Here is a 21,446-nt window from a genome sequence, read left to right on the forward strand (position 1 = left end):
AATACAAGAAGTGCAACAGTCAGTGGAGGCACACAACAATATCTAATGTACTTGTAGAGGACTATTTCAAGTCCTGATGTGTCTGTATACGAAGACATCACATGAAGAACATTAAATAGAAATAGATACATGCTCCTTTCTGGTGTATTTTAAAAATTTCACAGGAGTTCTATGTTGTCATCACTCAGTCAGCGTTCTCACAAATTTTCCATTTAAAAATTCAATACTTTTCCAGACTCAGAGAACTAGAGTTCTCTGTAGATTTCTTCAAACCATATTTTAATACAAATACCTTGATGTTTATTATGTAAATACATGATTTAAAATCCAGCTGTTAACAGGTAGGTTACATTCTGACTTTGTATGCTATTATACAGCCAAATAATTGCCAGAAGATTGTAGCTAGGTATCTTAGCTCATACAAATCAATCACTCCTGTGCAGAAAGTTAGACCACATTCTACTGTTAAACAATTCTGACCAGAGAAATTAAACTAAGCAGTGCCACATATACATATATGTTATTTTTCCTGAACATATTTAATACATGTGAGAGACAGACAAAATCATATATCAACAGTTTTGACCAAATACCTCAGTGTCAACATTGGGTCAATATAAAGGATGATTATTTGTGCTTTCACAAAATATTAACACAATAACATTTCATATTAGGTTATTTTCAATGCTATGTATGCAATGAATACGGAGCAACTCAAAGAGATTGCTACGTTTTTTTAAAACCAACGTCTGGAACTCTTGGGACAGAGCTGTTCTGCAGGCTGTATTATACAGGCATAAAGGCAGTTCTGTGTAGGAGTGTGCGTTCAGTAACACGCCATACGTCTAGCCTTGCTTCCAGTGACATATTACTCGCTCTGGCCCGTGCTCTCACACATTGGCTGCACTGGCTGCCTCCTCCAAATGCAAGGAAAAACACTCTTGTACTGCTTGTATGATTAATTTATTTTAAAATGTTCTTCATTTTATATTTCAGAAAACAGAATCAGGACAATAGTCTGAAAACACTAATATTTTTCCATACTTTTCCAGACCAAGAAATGACTAAAAGTCATATTCCATACTTCTCAATAAAGCGTAAGAACCCTGTATAGTAGATTGGCAAAAGGGGGAAATCTCCCAGAGTTCCTTCCTTAACACTATACTAACCAAAATCATATTCCAGACTCTTTCAAAGTAAGAACCAACAAAGTGTCTTAATTTAGCAACTTTTCTAGTTGAGGATGCACAAGAACACATACACACAGAGACTTACCATCCGTGGCTTTGAGGCTGTAAACCAGCCCGATGGCCAAGTAGCCTTTGGCTCTGAACTCAGCTGCTTTCTCTCCCATGTCAATCACCATCTTTGCAAAGCACTCCCCCTCATCCAGCTGAATTGTGGGTCATGTAATGAGAGAGAATGAGCAAAAAACAGGAGACATTTTGGGGTAAAATTAGATTATTTATGCATATATTTAAGTCCCTAAGGGGCTGTGCCCACCCGAGCATTTTTTCCTGAGACCAGCATATGGGAATGCTGCCTACAGACTCAAGCATGATGAGGCACTGAGTGCTGAACCTTTGGCATTTTTTTGTTTTTTTTTAGCCGCAGTGAGTTGCTGTACTTGTCACTGTCACTTTTTACCCAGCTGTCCAATCACAGTACAAATACCACAAACTGTGTCCTGCTCATACAATACTCCTTGAACTGAGCTCCATACAACTTCAGCTCGTCACTGCACGATGGTTCTCACCGAAATGTTTCCTCGCCCACAACATTTCATGAACCCACAGAGACTGGTGGGTCTGTCCTTTCTCCCTACGCGCTTCAGTCTTCCCTTGATCCAAGAGCAAGTACTCTGCCTTCCTCCAACATCTTAACATTCAGTAGTTGCTGATAACACAAACTACCTGCAAAATAAATTAACTGTTACTTCTGTGGACATTTCATATCATAGCAACCAAAGTGTTCCAGCCAAAAAAAAAAAAAAAAAAAAGCTGCGCCTCCAAAGCACTCTCTCAGTTGGGTGTTTTCAAGGAGCACCTGGTGTTTTCAGCTGGAAAAAATGCTTTGGTGGACACAGCCCCTAAGATATTTCAGTAACTAGCTGTATTTGAGTTAATGTTGACAGGACGGCCCTTACCCAGTGCAGGGGTCCGATACAGAGCTTGACAGCCAGCAGTGGGATGGTGGGGTCATCGGGCTTCAGACGAATACACTCTTTAAGGACCTTAACGGCACGTGCTGATTTCCCAGCTGCCATTAGCGACAGGGCAAGCTGATACCACAAATGGAACTCCTCAAAGGCAAACTTCATGGCTCTCTCCAAACACTGGAGACATCGGAAAATAGGACACAGTTCATCAGAGTGAGCAGGGCGTCTGTACGCTGTATCTAGATGTACAGCTATTGTGGAGACAATTAGATTGTAATAAACATGAACTTGTTTGGGGAAATGAATGTGAAAAACACTTGAAGTGATAGTTTAAGTGGGTGTACTACAAGTGTGGGCTTTTAACACTTTTCACAATCACTATGATTGTGACTGTGCAGCCCACAGAGGGATTACTCACCTCTGACAGCATCTCATACTGCCCTCTCCTGCCCAGAGCGATAGTCAGCAGGTCGTACACCACAGAGGCAGACTGCAGGCTGATGATCCGATCATTGTTGTGTTCAGGAATTCTGCTCAGGACTGCGTCACGGTTAGCCTGAAACACAGATACAGATGTAGAGGAGGCACAATTGTTGTTGAGGATCCACTGCTATATGGAGGGCCGTGAAATCTTTTCCAAAGAGTGTGCTTGTGTCTCACCATGGACTCACTGATGAGCAGCAGCAGCAAAGCTTCTTCTGTGTTCTCCTGAGGGCAAAACAGACTGAGAGAGAGGGAGAGAATTGCACCGAGAGAGTCAGAAAGATGGAGTTGGATGAGGATGAGAGGAAAAGAGAAAAGGGAAAAACAGAGAAAAAGTGTTAAGGGGAAGATGGAGCGAGCTATTGGTGGAAAAAGTACCTTGGCAACAGTTTCATTTTGGGAGCCATGTTGGCCATTTTCCACTGTATTCCCACTTGAGCACCAACAAACACATTATCACTTACTTCTCTCCCGAGTACACTCGTGGGCGTCGGCTTAGGCTGTAATTCTTGCTGTGAGTGTGTCCTTGCCGTGTGGGATCGTCCAATGGCGACACTGTGGGCGGGTCTTCCAGAGGAGACCAGTAGCTCTGTTCGCACATTCCTCTGAGCAAGATCTCTGCAAGCTGTCTGGCTATGGTCTGCATGCACGACACACATACATGAACAGTTGGCAGAAACACTCTGGTACCAGCACAGCAGCAATCTGTTTGCTTGGGGCTTACTTTGCTTCTAATATACTAAGAAAAAAGTTACATAAATAATGATTCTTGTGTCAACATTTACAAACAAAATTGAATATTACGTCTATTTGCTTATATTGAGTTTTGTATCCACATCGACTAAAGTCTGCATTTCAGTTTCATTCAGCATGAATCATCAGCTAAGCAGGGACAGATGCACTGATGGAAGAATATAAACAATAATACTGACTGATCAACAGCAAACTGTTTTTGTAAATTGTCTATTTTTTACAAAAGAATTTATCAGTAATACAGCGAAGATGGAAAAAATATGAATGCATTGTGCTGTATGATATAATGCTACTTGTAGAAAAAGTTAGTCTGGAGCCTTAAGATTTTTTCTACAAACTGGAATTTTTCAAAGTCTACTGATTGAAGCAAAAAATAATGATTGGTGCAGAAGCAGTGACAGTTTTAAAGGAATAATTTGACATTTTGGGGAAAAAAAGTCATTTTTTTGTTGAGAATTCGATGAGAAGATTGATACCACTTTTTTTTTTTCAAATTTAACTAGCACCAGTAGCCAGTTAATTTAGCTTAGGATAAAGATGGAAAAGTGGCTAACAGCTCGTCTGGCTGTGTCAGAAGGTAACAAAATCCACCTACCACCACCACCTGTACAGCTCACAAATGAACACACTATGGCATAAAAATGACAAGCTGGGGGTTAGGTGTCAGACTTCTTCTTGGCTAGAGGAGGATCTGGGCTAATGTTCAGCAACAAAGCCAGTGAGTGTAAATCCCAAAATGTCAAACTATTCCAAGTCAAAGTCAAAGGAGAAGGTGAGGTGATGCAGCCTCCCGACCCATCTCTCACCATGCGCAGGCTCTGGGTGGTTCTGTTCTCAACAGCCCGAAGAATCTCCCGAAACCGACCCACGCCTCGTGTCAGGTTTCTATGGCAATGCAGTGATGAAACCGGAAGAAAAACACTTGTCAGTCTGTAGTTCGCTCATTTGTGAAGGCAAGAGATCTGTTTCATATTCCACACAACATCCAAAACATTTTCAGGTTTTTATCTATATGTGAGTCAGTGAATAATGAATGTCTCGACTTTGCCAGTTTCCAAGATGACACAGCAAAAGCCTGTCTTAAGGTGTTGCTGTAAAGCCGAGTAATCTCCAGCATTAGCATTCACGTCTCAGGACTTTGAACTTTGATGTTTATTTAATGTTTTTTAGATTTTTAATGCTGCTTTGGTAATTTTGCATGCTGGTAGCTTCAAATGAGGGCAGGTTTTTTAAGGTTATTTTGGTCAGAAATTATGTAACGTGTAGGGGTGCAGCGGATCGCAGTTGACCTGTGTACCATACGGATCGCCCTCTACGGTTCGGCACACGTGTGATCCACGGACTACATGCGAGCATCATAGATTTACTGTCACTGTTACTTTTGTATAAGTTATAATACCCGAAATCTCAATGTAGAGTTGCAGTGAACAGACAGGACAGATGCTGCTGTATGCAGCGCATCTCTGTGAAGAGCGACTGATTTAAAAGCCGTCACATCGCCTTGAGTGAAATCCAATAACTTTTTTCACTGATGTAACTCTGCTATCACCAAAGAGACAGATGATAAAACTGTGATGTTCATTGAAACTTTGGTGATATCAGCTGTCTTAACTTCTACACAGCTCCTCTCTGCTCACCAGTGCAGCTCTGTCTCGCCCCGTCTGTGACACAGTGTGTCTGCTGATTGATTACTCATGACTGCTAATGTGCTGTGCTGTACAGAGCGTAGTTGTGTATTATACTGAGCAGTATATAATGATCTAATATATGTATAGTATATACATAGTACAGCACTGTATAAGTTTGACGTTTTTAATATTATTACCATTATCATTACTATTATCATTATTATTACATTACATAACTATGGTGATAATTACAGACAGAGAAAGATCAAACACAAGTGCATTTTTAAAATAATTTAACCCTAATCCCACCACTTTTTTCTTTTTTGCTGATCTGAAAAATGATCCGAACGGTGACTCAAAACCGTGATACGAGCCGAACCGTGAGTTTTTTGATCCGTTGCACCCCTAGTAATGTGTGATGTAAAGTTTTAAATTTGAACTCATTACTTATTGTGTGATGAAGAATATCAGACACCAGAATTTCATTTGGATGAAAAAGTCACATCCAGTGTCTACAGTTTTTTTTTTTTTACCTCTCCTGACACTGAAGTGGATCCAAAAACAATGAGCTAGCACTGAGCAAAAAAAGCCAAGAAAAAAGACATAAAACTGAACAGATTTCATCCAGTCTACTAGAAAGTTAGCAGCTTTAGCAGCTGCTGCAGTGCTAGAATTATCTCCACTGTACTGAGAACAATAACAACAACAATACTGTGGGAACTACTCCGCTGCACTGTGTATGTTACTTAACTGTGCTCACACTTTTCTGCTTTTATCAAGCTGTCAGCAGCTCTGCAACACGATAACTGCAAAGTGGGTGGAAAGTGCCCACAAAGGGTGGTTATTGGTTTCTGTTTGGGCAACCGACGGCCTTTTTACACTAGAAGTTTAGGAGTGAGTGAAATGCTGTTAAAAAAAGTTTCTTAAGCTTTCTTAAAAATATCTGTTTTGTGGTTTTGGAATGACTGACACACAACCCTCTGCTCTCTCTAATTGCCCTTTCCCCATCCACCACCCCCTTTTTCCCCTCTCTTACCCATTCTTGAAGTGAATGACATGGGCTCTCTGCAGGCCAGTCTCCAGGAAGTAGCCAAGTTCCAGGTCTTGGGCTGCAGGGCCGGGCTTTGGGCTGCGGTTCTGAATTCCTGCTGACAATGCCTACAGAAACAGACATAACGGGATGAGGAAAGAAATTCCAAAAAAGCCTGTTGCCAGAAATGGTCTTAAATGTGCATTTTTCCCTCGTACTTCTAGTACTATTTAACCATCTAGATTGTTTTTGTGTGAGTTGCCAGGGTTTGGAGATGCCTTCTCTTGCATATGATGGAACTAGATGGAGCTGAGCTTGTGGTGCCAAAGAAAAAAAAAAATTGAAAAACTCAACAGCAGTGTCTCTTTCCAGAAATCATGACCTGGTTATTCAAAATAATCCACAGACCTCATTGTGAGCAGTTTCATGTTCTACCAAACTACACCTGCCAACTGTATCTACTCACAGACGAGACGTTAAAGGCTGACGATGTCATTTATGTTTACATCCCGTGCTGTCACGACCACCAGACTCTCTTCCATGTGTAGATGCAAGCTTGCTTTTGCATGGTGATACGGCTGGCAGATGGTAGAAAGAAGACAGTTCCTACATGAAACTGCTCACAACAAAGTCTGTGGATTTTGAGTAACCAGGTCATGATTTTTGGAAAGAAAAACCACTTTTGAGGTTTTTTTTTAATGTTTTTTCTGCACTTTTGAACACCACAAGCCAAGTGACATTTAGCTCCATTATACTGGAGAGAAGGCAGACATCTCTACATCTGATATCTTCAAAACACTGCAATACACACACACACACACACAAAAAAAAAAAAAAATCTAGATGTATAAATAGTACTACAGGTAAGAGGAAAATCATCTATTTTTGGGGTGAACTGTCCCTTTAACCTAAATTAATTATGTCCCCTGTATGAAGCACTGAGGAGAATGGTCACAAATCTGTTGATTTATTTCACTGAGGTTAACTTCTATTTGTAACAGCAGAGCACAAGATTGGCTTTCATGTTTGATGAGCAGCTGCCAGTAAAATAATGAAAACAGGGTTAACTAAAAATAATGAGCTGTGATGATTCATCTGTGTACCAGCGAAATGTTTATGTTAATAACTGTAATTTTTTATTGACAGTTTGCCACAGCTATGCTGCAGATTGTCAGCCAATAAATTCACAATAAATTCTCAGGGGAAACACTGAGGCTGAGATCATTTTGTGACAAGATTCAATTGGCTCACTCGTTCTATTTCATTTCCAAAGTGGCTTATTTAACAAATTTCATTTACTTATGCATGTAAATATTATTCAAAGCAGTGACTTGTATTTGTCTTCAAATACGTCTGTGGCAGGAGAACATTATCATTCGATAACAAGCAGAACATGTTGTAAATTGCTGTCCAGCAAAACAATGCCATAATCACAAAACTCACATACTCACAGATTAAAAAAAAAGAAAAACAGATTAAATATACATGTAGATCAGAAGATGAGGATAAACCAGTTGTTTTAAAAGCCTCCATGCTTTTTTTTTTTAAATTACACACTTACCCTTTTCCTCACATAAACAATTAGCTCATTAAAAAATCCTCTCTCTCAATAGGTGAAGTTAGCTTTTTCCCTTTAACATTACTTTTTTTCCCTATGACTGTTTTATGTACGATTAATGATATTTAAAGGACCAGTGTGAGGAATTTAGTGGCATCTAGTGGTGAGTTTTCAAATTGCAAACACCTCATCTTACCCTACCTTTCCAAGCGTGTAGAGAATAGGGATTGATATTTTTCCTGAAAATTAGACTTTTTCTATCCTGGGAAAAGAAGCCAATTTCCGCAGGAATCCCAGGAAATAAACTTTTCTTTTAAAGGCATAACTTTAAATAAGACCAGGTCATTTCAACACTAAATGCAACAAGAAGAATTACGCATATATGTGTTCCTAACCTTACCTTTTTTGTGTATTATTTGGATCATTATAAAGGCAAAACAACACATTTTTTCATCCATCAACATTAGAGTTAATATAAGCTTCGCATCCAGCTTGAACTTTGTTCTACCTGCTGCTCGACTGCGACTGCCAGAATTATAAAATGGCAAGTTTAATGTCTGTAATTTGTCTTCTGAGAATAACAACTTCATGAAAGTAATATTTTATCGATTATCATTTTATAAACTAAAGAAATTTGTGAAAGCGCTACGTGTTAATTAATAGGCTGTGTTGTGTTTTACTGGCACACAGCACACACACATGTATATCTGCTGCATGTTTTATGACAATAAACTATCAGCCTACATTTTTCTGATGATTTATTTCACTTATATATTAAAATATATAAATAAAAAAAACATTTCTCCCATTTCCTGTTATTGTATTTCCCAGGAAATGGAAAAATGGTCTTAATTAGATTTCCTGGGATTAAACCCTAGTAGAGAACATGATAGCCACCAAACACGTGAAAAAGGCAAAAGGCTGCATCTAGAGCCAGTTTGTCCATTCTGGGCTACTGCAGAAATATGGCAGTGCAACATGGCAGCCTCCATGAAAGAGGACCTGCACCCTCTATAAATATATGTCTCATTCTAAATCATGAAAACACAATGATTCTTATTTTTTAGATGATTATACACTAATGAAAACACTGTTCTGAATATTATATTCCATTTCTGCCATATTTGGCCAATAAACCCCCCTAAATCCTATACACTGGACCTTTAAGTATAACATTAATATTGGGACTATTTAATTAGCAGCCTCCTGTCTTTTATTGCAGCTATCTGCTGTTTGCTGGCTCAGTTCATTCGTCCGCTCAGACATAAAGAGGAAGACATTTGTTTGCCAGTTGGCCGTCATGGCCTGTAATGCATTAGTCAAACTTGCACACTGTCAGCAGATTATTCATCACACACCCACGGGGATGGCAGAGCACTCGGGAGTCCAGGCGCTAACAAGATATTTGGTGAGCGCTTGTGTGACACTGCGTGAGAACGTGCAGCAGTAGATAGTTATGAAACAAGTGTGCCAATTTCGCACTCTCAAACTAGAGGTAAAGCGGAAGACATTAGCTGTCACAAACCCGTACCTTCTCAGCCTCCTGCAGGTAGAGCAGAGCAATGTCTCCAGACTTTTCATAGCAAGTGATGATTTCCTGCTCGCGGTCTGTTGTGCTCCTGTTGGATGCAGGAGAGGCAGTGTTCTTATTGGATAGAGACGGAGAAGCAGCCGGGACCTTCTCAAGACACAGTCCTGAGGGGAGAGTGGTATAGAGCAGGGGGACAGAAAATAAACAAAGAGTATGAAAAGCCATGAGTCACTTATCAGTGTGGTATTTATTTTAGCCTTTAAAACCATTTCTATTCATCATTTCATATTTTTGGTAGATCTATTTGGTGTAGTTTTTGATAGTGGGGTCACCATCTTCTCTTCAAACCAATCTGCTTTGTATTTCAAAACATAATAAATAATATATAGTCATCTCATTCATATCTTATAATCATAAACAAGCTTACGTTTAGTTGAGTTCAAAACTGTCCACGCAAATTATATTGTGTAACATGGATAATTAAAAAAGATGCCAACAGAACATTTATTATTCAAGGTTAAACCAGAGAAGCCTGATGTGTGACGGTGTGTATGTATTCATGTTACAGTTTATCTCACAGCTGTTGATCAGCAGTGACACTGTACTGCCACCAAGTGGAGCAAAACAGTAGTGCAGATGTTCTGGCAGACTGGAGGCGGTGAAGTTAAGGAAGAATAGCATTCATTTCAAAACCAGCCCCTACACACTCTCCCTTCCCACTCTCACTCTGTTTGCATGCTCGTGTGAAAGGTCCGTCTTTTGACCAGACAGCCTTAAGGATGAGTGGGTTATAAAGCCTTCCAACAGCGAGGCTGCATTGATGCAGGCTCACAACCCACAATCCTCTCAGATGCAGCACCTCTGTTGTGTCCAGGATGGAGGAAACGCCACAGAAAATTAGTTGTGTGCAAGTTGTGGTTATTTCCAAGGATCAGAATTCACCTGAGACACTTCAAAGGCATTTTTCATGCACACATGACAGAATGACATGAATCAACACCGAGCCACACTCGTCATGGAAAGGGAGTGAGTAGGGGCTGGTTTGGGAATGAGCTTTTGTGTGTGTGTGTGTGTGTGTGTGTGTGTGTGTGTGTGTGTGTGTGTGTGTGTGTGTGTGTGTGTGTGTGTGTGTGTGTGTGTTAATACCTTTAGTAGCGTATGCCTCTGCTATCATGGACAGCCTGTATACAGGAGCTCCCACCAGCTGCATGTCATCCAGGTTTACCCTACTATAGTGACCTGTCAATACATCAGTTATTTGACAATTAATAATTCGATCGGCACACTGGTACTTCATACATGCAATCAATCAGAGGTGCTACCAAGTCATTGTTTTGTCTCAAGTCTTTGCACTCAAGTCCCAAGTCAAGGCAGGCAATCCTGAGTCAAGTCCAAAACTCTAACCTTTGAGTTTTGTGCCCTGAAAAAAGTCACGTTGTAACAGTTTCCAGCCTCACTGATTTATAAGTGTATTTATAAGTACAAAGTGTTTCTAAGTGGTTTTATTGTTTGTGTCGCTGTTTCAAAGACAACAGTGCACAACATCAGATCTCTTTCTGTTTCCTCAGAACTTAGCTCAACTGAAAAATGAACATTTTTTGAAAATAAAAGAAAGGAAAGAAGCATGTTGACTGAAGAGGTACATTGAAAGCCATTATGATGTGTATTGCATAGTAATAACTTAGTTTGAGTAACATTAGCCTATTGCTTCACAATGTAAGATAAGCATTAACAGCTTACAGCATTACCTGTTAATACACTTAATGTTGCACTTACCATGCAACTTTAAATGTCAAAGAAAGACAGAAGTTTCTGCGTCTCCAACTGTAATATTCCACCTGCAAGTTAAACAGCTGTTCATTTTTTCTTGACCACCTTGTGGTTTCTGTACATGAACAAAATTATCTTTGGTATCATGTTTTTCCAGCTAGAGCTCAATGAAATATTGTTAATTCTTCATGGAGAAACTGATTTGTGGATTCACACCTTTTAAAAAGCATACTTTCTAAGTATTTTCAAGTCAAAAGGCTAAGGGCCAAAGGAAGCCACAAGTCACTGGTGTTAAAGTTTAAACAAGTCTTTTTTTTTTTACTTTGTCAGGCCGAGTCTAAAATAATCAAATTTATGAATTGAGTCTGACTTCAGTCCAAGTCATGTGACTTTAGTGCACACCTCTACAGAAGAGAAGTATGCGGGTTACCTAAAGCATCTTTGTATTCTCCCTCCACATAGCACAGTTTGGCCATCAGCAGGCTGGCTTCCTGTAGGTAATCAGCCTGAAGGACAGGAGAGATGAATTTACAAAGTCAAAATATTAAACAGTTTTGAGTTTTCAGATTTTTATGTACATGAATGGAGTTACTATGTTATGTGACAGAACAAATCAGTTGGTAAAATAAATGAGAAACAAAAAAGTGACAACACAGGCAAGCATCAAATTAAGTAAGTCCTTCAGTCTACCACCTCTTCATCCATGGTTACCTTGAGGTTTCCTCTGTCCAGTGCAGCAGTGAGGTGTTTCCTGACCTCCACCAGTTTAGGTCGTGGACCCCTGGGACTGGCTCCCTGTTTGATGGGGTTCTCTTTCAGGTACGTCTGAAGCTTGCATTCCCCCAACAACAGCTCCCCGAGGTCATCTACACACACAAACCGTACAGATCTTTGTAAAAAGCATTACCCTAATCTCTCGGCCTTTTATACCAGCTCGGGATAAATAAATACCCCAAGTCTCGATCCATCTGCCAGTTTAAATCTAAGATCAATTTACAATCAATGCAAAACATATCAATACTAATCTAAAGGTGATCAATGGTTAATTCAGGGTCACTGCGTTACGTTTGACTGTAAATTTATAATTAATTGAATGACAAGGTGTAAATTAAGATGACCCTGTAAGAGCAATCTAATGACGGTGTGTCCACTTTAAGTTTTCTCCTGGTGTTCAGTTTGAGTGTGACTGAAGTGAGTGAATCTACACAATGCAGAAACTCTGCTGTGCTTACACACATACCAGCCAGAATTATGTACAGCTTTAATAAGCTTCTAAATCGTGAGTGTGAGTTTGAAAGGGTGAAATGAGCAGTAATCCTGTTATTGATCCCAGTCAGTGACCACAGCTCATAACTCTCATGCTGCAAATTACACTTCATAGTGGCTGCAATTTTTAAAACACTACATTATTCTATTCAGTCTATAATATAATCACATTTAGTCTGTGTAATTAATGACATGTTGAAACCTTTCTCACCAAGATAAAAAAAAGGTAAATTAAACCTAAATAACATCAAATAGTCAAAGCTAAGTTAGATATTTTGTTGCACTTAGGCTCAGAGGATGTTTAACACAACCAGTGAAGCCATTAGAGTAATTTTTTGGCTTACAGTTTACTATGATCTATCAATATTACTGTTTTAAGACTCCGGGGAAGAAATGGGAGACTATCAATCACACTACAGGTCTTTATGGTGGTAATTAAAAGCATTAACCAGCATGAGCTGTCTACCTTGGGTATTTGCAGTGGTGCCAAGATAGAGTAGTATATATGCTATAACTTCAGCAGAAGAGAAGAGTACATCATGACAGCATGTAGTTATTTGTCAGTCTGAAAGATCTACTGGATCAGGGTGAGCAGGAGTGATATTTCAATATAAAAGTAATGACAGTAGGTGACTTTAAATTGCATGGCAAGATGAAATATGATGGTGTTTATATAAAATAATTTGAACTCTGTTTGCCTGTGAGGCAGCTCGTTATCATATCATACATGGTATATTACAATGTCAACAAGGGAACTGTATGATGACGTAACATGAACATATAAAGCACATATAAATGTGGGATTTTATGTTAAAAACCAACAACTTTGATCTCAATTACATTAAAGAGTTGGCCACTGCCTGGAGTACAAAGCTGCAATGATTAGCTGACTAACTATTAATTAGTTAATTAATAAGTGAAGTTATTAATTAGTTCTAATTATTATTCTGTTAATTAGTCAATTAACAGAATAATAACCATCTAGAGATCGACTGATATAGCTTTTTCAATGGTTGATGCCAATATTTATAGAGCAGGCACGTCAATGGCCGATACATAATAAACAAAGAAAAGTCATCCATACTTCCTTTATTCCATGTGAGTTACAATCTAATTTACCTGGTTACCTGAGCCAGTAACATGCTGTTTTAGAATAAATGTAGAAGTAGATAAACTACATTGGATTATGCTATAGCTTTCAGAACATGGCTAGTATTTAAGGGAGAACAGGGTACAGTATATCAGAAGTTTCCTGTTGTACTCTTTATAACAATACATTTAACAGTAACAGCTTTAAATTACATTTACTGTCATTTGGGATGGAAGAAAAATGTTAACATTTAGAAAAGATGATGGTGGCTGAAGCAATTTAAGCAAATGTTTAAAGCAGGATAATGAGAGTTTGAGTACAAGACTTGAAACTAACTTTTCCACCTGCTTCCCAAAACTTCTTCCCTTCCTTCCCTTCCTTCCAAGCAGCCACACAGACAAGGCTGCCTGCAGATGAGACTGCACATTTCTTTTGTTATCGGTCTTGTGAGCGCAGACATCTGCTTTTGCCAGTGGTCCCAAAATCCCAGACTAAATAGCCCAACTAAATGATCCATCTATCATTATCGACAACTATTTTGATAATGCATTCATCATTGTAGAATTTTTTCATGCAAAAATGGCAGACAACCTTTCAAATATGCAAATTTTCTGCTTTTCTCAGTTAAATGTTATATTAAAATGAATCTCTTAGGGATTTGGACTGGCAAAATAAGACATTTGAAGACATCACCTTGGATTTTCAGCAACTGGATTGGGCATTTTTCTCTGTTTATATTTTCACATTTTACAGACCAAGTGATTTATCAATGAATCTAAAAAATAATGGCAGATTAAAAACAATGAAATTAAATGTTATTTGCAGCCCTGCTGCTCATGTTGTTGTCAATTTTCTATTTTTTATGTGTGATTCTTAAATTACAGTTCTTGCTTTCATCGTCCTTTATATTTTCTTGAACCATGTTTATTATTGTGCACCATACACATACCAAGGCAAACTCTTAGTATGTGAAAACCTTGAGGAGTTTGACAGCTAGCATGTAGTTAGCAATCACGCATCTTTAGCTACACTGCTAACTTAAGTGAAGCTGCGATGCGAAGCCATAATTAAAAATCTGCCAAAAATCTGCCAATTTTGGTTTCTCTTACAAGCCAAGCCAAAACAACAACATCCTAATATGACAGATTTGTGAATGGAGTTATGACGGGAGAGCAGAGCGAGCGAGGGGGCGCAGCACAACTGTCAGACCACAGGAACTAGTAAGAGTAAGTTCTCCAAATCTTAAACTCGATGTATTTCTGTGTGTACGCACCACAGTACCAAGAAGAAATAAAATCCCCTGTGAAAAAAGGCATGTCTCTTTCTTGACCTCTGCTAGCTAACTGGCTCTGAACAGGGCACAGTGGTGGAAAACTCCCAGCCTGGGCTGCAGTTGTCAGGAAGTACCGAGGACTGAGGGCAGGGAGAAGGCCTTCACACTGAATGAACGAACAGCAGACAAACCCGCACATTTCTTACCGTTTGATATTAGTTTGGCGGAGAGCTGTCGTACCAGCTCCGGTATCTTGTCCCACTGACTCTCTGAACGGCACCGCTCTATCTCGGTCTCCAGTCGTGAGCCAGACTTCCTCGCTGTCATTTTGGTGAGTGGGCTCGACTGGACCAAAACACCACAGAGGAAGGATCCCACTCGTTGGCACGAGCGTAAAGTTAACGTGCACGACAGATACAGCTTCCGGCTATAACTTTCAAAATAAAGCGTCATTTCCAACGCTTAAATTTTTGATTACATTATCACTTTGAATAAAAGTACTAATAATAAAAAAAACTTATAGTTTAACCTGTTGTGTTACTTACATATTATACATTGGTTGAAATACACTATATCCCGGTAAGGAAAAAACATACTGAGGGGAAAAAAGTAAGCAACTTATTGAGGGGAAATAGTGACACCTAGTGGTAAAAAGGGTATAACTACCGGTAATCCCCTCTGGATCTTTCTGCTTGCCAGCAGGGCATCTTTCCTCTCTCCTTATTTGCTGAATTAACTGTAGATCTCTTACTTGTTGAAGCTTCAGTATAGAGGACACACTTTTCTCAAAATAATCACTTAGATACTGAGTGATTTTTAAAAAAATATTATTTATATTTGATATTTTGGCATACTAAGTCATTATTTAATCACACTAACCTATTATTTCAAGAAAGTTTCTCATAATTACAATCACATTCACAATCACATCTAGCTATGATATAAATGTGGTAGAATAAAACATTTTCCTAGTGAAGTAGAAGTAACAAAAAATAAAATTACTTTAGGAAAATACTTAGAACTGTACTAGAGTAGTGTTGCCATGTCAAAAATGGGTTTAATGTCTGTTTGTTTCTTGGTTTAGTGACAATAAAATCAATAACAGTCATTTGCATATGGATCTAATGGAAAGCGAAGAGAATCTATATTATGCAGAACATTTACCACAAAATACAAGAATGTGCAGTATGGCTGAATTTTGTTGTCAGACAAAACGGTATTTCCGCAATAAGCTTTTATTCTGAAGAAGTCAGACGGGAAGTGGTGCCAGCTGAGCGGCTCGTAGTGAGGTGGAAGGAGTGAGTGAGATGGCAGATTTGTCGTTGTATTTAACTAATGCGAACGTTTCACTGGGACAAACTATGGAAACTGACAAGGTTAGTCCGTGTGATACAACTGCCGCCATTTTTCGTGATCGTAAAGGACAAAACAGAGACTTTTAAAATTAATATCCAATTACTTCCTTAGCTGAGAAGCTAACAGTCAACAAACAAAAGTAGCTAAAGTAAGCTAATGAACGCACCAGTGCTGTGCTGTGGTAACCGTTTGTGATAAATGTTACTTTACTTACTTGACTGTGTACTTAATGTTACAGTTTTTAATGACAGAAATAATGTCACTATATTTAACGTTTGTTAAACAACTTTCTTAGGCAAGTTTCTTATGATTTATTTGTGTAATTTTATTCTGTCAAATATGTTACAAGATTGTGGGAGAGCACAACAAAAATATCCTTGCTTGTCAGCATTTTAGCACTTAGCCTAAATATAAAGGATGATATTAAATTGTACATTGCTAATAATAATAATGGTGATGGAATCTAGAACTGCGACGGGTATTAATTTATTAATCAATGATTAAAGTAATCGAGAACTATTTAGATAATCGATTAATCAGTTTGAGTCATTTATTCAAGACTCCTCTGTAACTGTAAACTGAATATCTTTTGGTTGCGAGTAAAACAAGACATTTGAGGACATCATCTTAGTTTTTGGAAACAGTGATCGACATTTTTCACCATTTTCTCATTTTTAATTAAACGATTTATTGATTAATTGAGAAAATAATCACCCGAGCAGTTACCTATGAAAATAATAATTAGTTCCAGCCATAATTGCATTGTGTATTGTTGTCAGAGTCCAGGAGGAGTGACAGACTTTGAGAGGGTGGAGATGGGAGGCTCTGTGGGGATACAGCCGAGGGTGAAGGTTCCCCGCAGGACCATCTACTTTGCCAGTGGAGAGACCATGGAGGAGTACAGCACAGATGAAGAAGAGGAGGAGGAGGAGGAGTCTGTGAAGAAAGATGTTGTTACTGTGGATGCGGTAGGCTGAGATAAAAAAAAATGTTCCAGTCACTTTACTGGAAACCCCAGGATTTTACAGATACTGAAACAGACTCACATGTAAGACATTAATCCTGTGGGTGGTATTTGCACCAAAGCAATAATTCTCTCAGGCCTGTGTGGGAACTTCCATATCTAGATTTATCAAAACATGACTGACCAGTCACTTGCAAATCCATTCTAACCAGGCACTTAGTTTTCAAGCAAAGATTAAACCTTTGTGCTGTGATAAGTTCAACTCTATAAGCTTTATGAGCCTCATTACACGGGGTGACATGCTGTCCCAGTTCTTACACCTGTGTTTACACATTAACACAGGGGACCTATCTTGCATGTTTTCCCCCGCTCTTTCTCTACCCTGACTCCTTTTTTTCTCACTTCTGCTAACCCTTAAGTCGCTTTTCCAGTACCTAGAACTTACAGTCCCAGAAACGACTTTTTAAGGAACTAAAAGGTTCCTTCAGCCCATCGTTGTCTGCATTTGACCTGCAAAGATTAGGCAAATTAGTCCAGTGACGGCTGTTTGTACATGTCATTTTTGTGTGTGACTATACAACGACGACACCATATAAAACGATGGACAGGCATCATTATTTGTTCCTATTTGTTTTTCTGTGTATTACCAACTAATTTGTGATTTGATTGTTGTGGTTTTCTTCTCATGTATTTTAGTCCAAACTGACTTGGGGTCCATATTTCTGGTTCCACATGTGGAGAATGGCCACCTCGACTGTCTCAGGTAAAGTACTCTACTGTCACAGTTGGCATTCATGCTATCAAGGACTAATCGCAGCCCAAAATATCAGAGTTTTGAGAGGTGTTTTCCACACAGAGGGAGTCAGGAAAAGTTGTAACTGCTCTGGTGAAATGCTGGAATATTATTATTAATAACTGTACAAATTATACGATTTACAGGAATGTATCAGAAAGTATTTTTCAGCTTGTTTCACACTTTACTTCATACTGTATTTGGTTGTTTTTGTCCCCTTCATAAGCTGGATCAAATGTCCAAGTTATCTTCTTTGAATATATGTGTGTCCTGCAGCGTGTGATTACTTGGGAGAAAGACTGGCCTCTCTGTTTGGCATCACTACTCCTAAATACCAGTATGCTATCGATGAGTACTACCGTATGAAGAAAGAGGTAGGACACATGCACACATGCACACATCCTTGAGTTTCCTATGTAAATAGGAATAAAGCCACACCTTTAAGAGCCGTTTACACAGAGGCAGGAGCAACAGCACAATCGTGAGCTCTCAAATAAATGGTACTAAACATGACACACACTGTTCTCCTGCAGGAGGAGGAGGAAGAGGAGGAGAACCGTCTATCTGAAATGGCGGAACGTCGCTTTGCGGAGCAGCGGAGAGGTGAGCAGGATGATGCTGGTCCTGCTACTGTGGAGCAGCCAGAAGCGTCCGGAGCCTCCTTTGTGAACATCAGCTTCGATCTCGATCCTGAGCCTCCTCTCAACACTACAGACAGCAACAGAGTCCCTTCTCCCCTCCCCTCCTGAAAAAACTGACACTAGCAGACAATCCGCTAACTTTCACACATTTCTATCAGTTGGCAAAACCTTAATTTACTCAGCTGTATAGTTTAACAATATTGTTATTTTTCTATCTTTTTATTTTACTAAAAAAAGATCTTAGTACACAGTGCAGGGACAAATTAAAAGGGCTGTGGAGGTGGCTGTGCTGACCTTATCTGTGAATGTAAATTTGTGTATAGTGTGAAATCGTATGCAAGACTGAGACGTTATCGTTAAACTATTTTGTTGCTCAAACTGGGACTTGGCTCAACTCCCTTTAAATTGAGTTGAGAAAGGGGAATAAACGCTGGACTTAAATCTTACTGAAAAGTAGAAGTCAATCTCAGATCCACCCTGAACTGAACAGAAAACAAAAAGTGATCCCTGGAATAAGCAGCAGCATCAACAGACACATGCGACATCTGCTGTACCATTGTCGACAATTTAAGCATAGCCACTTTTGTAACAGCATGGCCTGATAATGGCACTGTCAAGCCATTTCTAGTCTCAGTCTCTTCTTGTGCTTCTTGTCTGAGACATCAGTGTCTCCAGCTTGATATGAAGATGACATCAGTGGCCAGAACTGGTGTAGTGCACCAGTTCTACTCTCCAAATCAGCCTGTCATCGCTATACCATCATCTCTGGAATTTAGAAATTAAAGTTTAAAATGTTACAGAAATGAACAGGTGGCTTTGAAGTTAAATATACACTTACTGACTTTATGTATACTTACAGTTTTAAAAAAAAATCCTCACTTGACATGATTAACAATAATAATAATCTAAAACATCTGCTTATTTATTAACCAATGCCAAGATTTAACAGAAAACATAGTTCTGAGTCCTTGAGTTTCATCAAACAGCACCTATTATGTTCAACATAATACCCAAACACATGTGACAGTCCTGTTCCCTCAGCGTTTAGTTGTCTGAATATTTCTTAAAGGCAGCTGTACGTCTCAGCTATTTGAACCGGATACATTCATGTGGACTGCTTGTGTGTGATTGGTCAGTTGCACACAGAGGCATTACCCATGTGTCATTTTTGCGGAGTCCGACTAGCGCCATTTTATCTAAGAGTGAATTTAATAGCTTTCATTTATTAATTACCAACTTGAAAACAATATGCTACATTTCCCTTTAAAAAATAAGATCTGCCTGATCAGATAAAGTATTTTTCAAAATATTAACTGTATATATTTCTTTCTTCCTGTGTCAGTGCTGGTAAGGACTGACAGGATTATATCTGACTCATTTGAAATGGTACTTGTCAGACAATCCAGTAGTTCTGACTGGAGCCTGACTGAAACCATCCCAGCTAGTATCTTGATACACTACTTCACAGGCTTCATGAGCGTAGTGTACTGACGTACTGACTGTGAACTGTAGTGTCTTTTAAGATGGAGGTTTGTGACTTTGTTTCTTAAGAAGTGTCACAGCACTGCTTGGGTACCGTTGTGCAGGTTGATTTATGCAATTGTGATTTTGAGGCAGGCAAGAAGCAGCAGATTGTCGACTTTTAGTAATAATCCCAAATAAATGATCTCCTTTCTTTGCTTTCCACTAGTCACAGTGTAAAAATATGTTTCTGTGATGATACTTTTAATCGGTTGATAAACAGAAACAACTTATATGAAGCCGTAGTTATTGTTTGCTCTCTGAAATGCCAAAAGTGCAATTTTTAGCCAATGTAGATTAAATAACCTCGATATAGTTCAGATCTGTGAAAATCTGCTAGTACTCAAATGTATTGATTACTGATGCCCACAGACAGTGCTACTACCTTCATGTGTGTGTCGAGGGTCATTCTTAAAGTGTCCTTGTGGAAACATTTCATGAGCCGCGGGCCTCATGCTGAGACTGAGCTGTCATAAGCTTCTTATTTGTTATTTTTATCCACTGATACGGTTGGTTGGTGTTGTGACATACCAGGGAAATTACACACTCCTCATTTGAAAATGGGCTTTAAAGATAAAGTGAAATGCCAACATCATCAGAACATAAAATGTATGTATGGTATGTTCAAACTCTGTGGGTAAATGTTTTTCACTACATGAGTCAACGAAGGATATTCTTTCTTTTTTTTATGTATAAAAAGGGCAAACATATGCAAAAGTTTTCGTTATTTTAACAAACTTAATGAATCTGTATATACATATTTATATTTTCTGTGTGTTTAATAAAACCTTTAAACAGTTCAAACACCTGACTTGTTTTTTATTATCCGTAATATAACTACACTTTTTTTTTAAACAATTATACCACTGTGTTATAAGATAATTAACACCTGTTATACCTCCTAAAAAGTTTTAAGTCAAGAATGAACTTTTTTCCTTTTGGAATTCAGAATCTTTTATGAGGCTCAAATAAAATAAAACTAATAACTAATAATTCCTCTGCAGTATTTTTGTTGGCCACTAGGGGACAATAAAACAAGCTTTGAACCAAACAGTGACATATTATGACCTTTCAAGTTTTTTTTACATTTTTTTTATGGTGAACTCATTAACAAACAGTTGCTCATTTACACATACAGCGCAATTCATTATTCGTTTTGAGTCGTGGTTCTGCCTACTTGACAAATGGAAGTCCAATACTTTCTCCTTTTAACTGTCTCTACCAACTCCTTAGAGAAATATCTGGCTCTTTAGCTTCTAATTACTCATGAGACACTAATGAAAAACTACTTATGAATATTATATTCCATTTCTGCCATATTCTGGCAGTAAATCCCCGTAAATCTTACACAATGAACCTTAAAATCTCTGTAGAACTGAGGAGTCAGACGATTATATGAGTGACCTATTACACTATAGTCAACTGATTCACTGTTAATAAAAAATCACTGGTTATAGCTGTTTTAGTGTGATTGGACAGTCAATCATTAATTTATTATATGCTTGTATTTGGGGGTTTTGATTTTCTCACACTTTTAGTGGATGTAAATGTTTAGGAGCTTCTACTATACAAAGAAAAGTAAAACATTCAGGCATTGACAGAAAAGGCCTGAAAATTAAACCTTTATTTTA

General features: G+C 38.6%; 2 protein-coding genes across 5 annotated transcripts in view; one reads left to right on the forward strand and one right to left on the reverse strand.

The window, feature by feature from the left end:
- The window catches only part of ttc7b (tetratricopeptide repeat domain 7B), a 33,588-nt gene extending 18,653 nt beyond the window's left edge, over window positions 1-14,935 (reverse strand). For 2 of the 4 annotated variants that reach the window (XM_084742163.1, XM_084742162.1), the window contains exons 1-12: window positions 14,747-14,935; window positions 11,623-11,777; window positions 11,342-11,417; window positions 10,288-10,380; window positions 9,142-9,305; window positions 6,059-6,180; window positions 4,201-4,279; window positions 3,106-3,281; window positions 2,819-2,882; window positions 2,577-2,714; window positions 2,147-2,335; window positions 1,276-1,393 (exon numbers count right to left, since the gene is read on the reverse strand). In XM_084742163.1, coding sequence (XP_084598289.1) covers window positions 1,276-1,393; window positions 2,147-2,335; window positions 2,577-2,714; window positions 2,819-2,882; window positions 3,106-3,281; window positions 4,201-4,279; window positions 6,059-6,180; window positions 9,142-9,305; window positions 10,288-10,380; window positions 11,342-11,417; window positions 11,623-11,777; window positions 14,747-14,867 — 1,495 coding nt within the window. In that variant the 5' untranslated portion in view covers window positions 14,868-14,935. The remainder of the gene's footprint in view (window positions 1-1,275; window positions 1,394-2,146; window positions 2,336-2,576; window positions 2,715-2,818; window positions 2,883-3,105; window positions 3,282-4,200; window positions 4,280-6,058; window positions 6,181-9,141; window positions 9,306-10,287; window positions 10,381-11,341; window positions 11,418-11,622; window positions 11,778-14,746) is intronic. The other 2 variants (XM_084742165.1, XM_084742164.1) reach the window with 1 other exon arrangement.
- An 834-nt stretch (window positions 14,936-15,769) lies between these two features.
- fam177a1a (family with sequence similarity 177 member A1a) lies at window positions 15,770-20,619 on the forward strand. The gene is made up of 5 exons (XM_084742979.1): window positions 15,770-15,916; window positions 16,676-16,864; window positions 17,557-17,623; window positions 17,930-18,027; window positions 18,187-20,619. The coding sequence occupies exons 1-5, from the start codon at window positions 15,848-15,850 to the stop codon at window positions 18,400-18,402; spliced, it is 639 nt and encodes a 212-aa protein (XP_084599105.1). The 5' UTR covers window positions 15,770-15,847; the 3' UTR covers window positions 18,403-20,619.
- The last annotated feature ends 827 nt before the right edge of the window (window positions 20,620-21,446 follow it).

The sequence above is a fragment of the Lutjanus erythropterus genome, chromosome 18, assembly GCF_056507025.1.
Source record: "Lutjanus erythropterus isolate fLutEry1 chromosome 18, fLutEry1.hap2, whole genome shotgun sequence".
Lineage (NCBI taxonomy): Eukaryota > Metazoa > Chordata > Actinopteri > Lutjaniformes > Lutjanidae > Lutjanus > Lutjanus erythropterus.

Bases quoted from the DNA above. Each gene is read 5' to 3' on its own strand.
- fam177a1a (XM_084742979.1), top strand. From the start codon at position 15,848: ATGGCAGATTTGTCGTTGTATTTAACTAATGCGAACGTTTCACTGGGA. The intron at 15,917-16,675 runs GTTAGTCCGTGT...TATTGTTGTCAG, and splicing joins AAACTATGGAAACTGACAAG to AGTCCAGGAGGAGTGACAGA. The intron at 17,624-17,929 runs GTAAAGTACTCT...TGTGTCCTGCAG, and splicing joins GGCCACCTCGACTGTCTCAG to CGTGTGATTACTTGGGAGAA.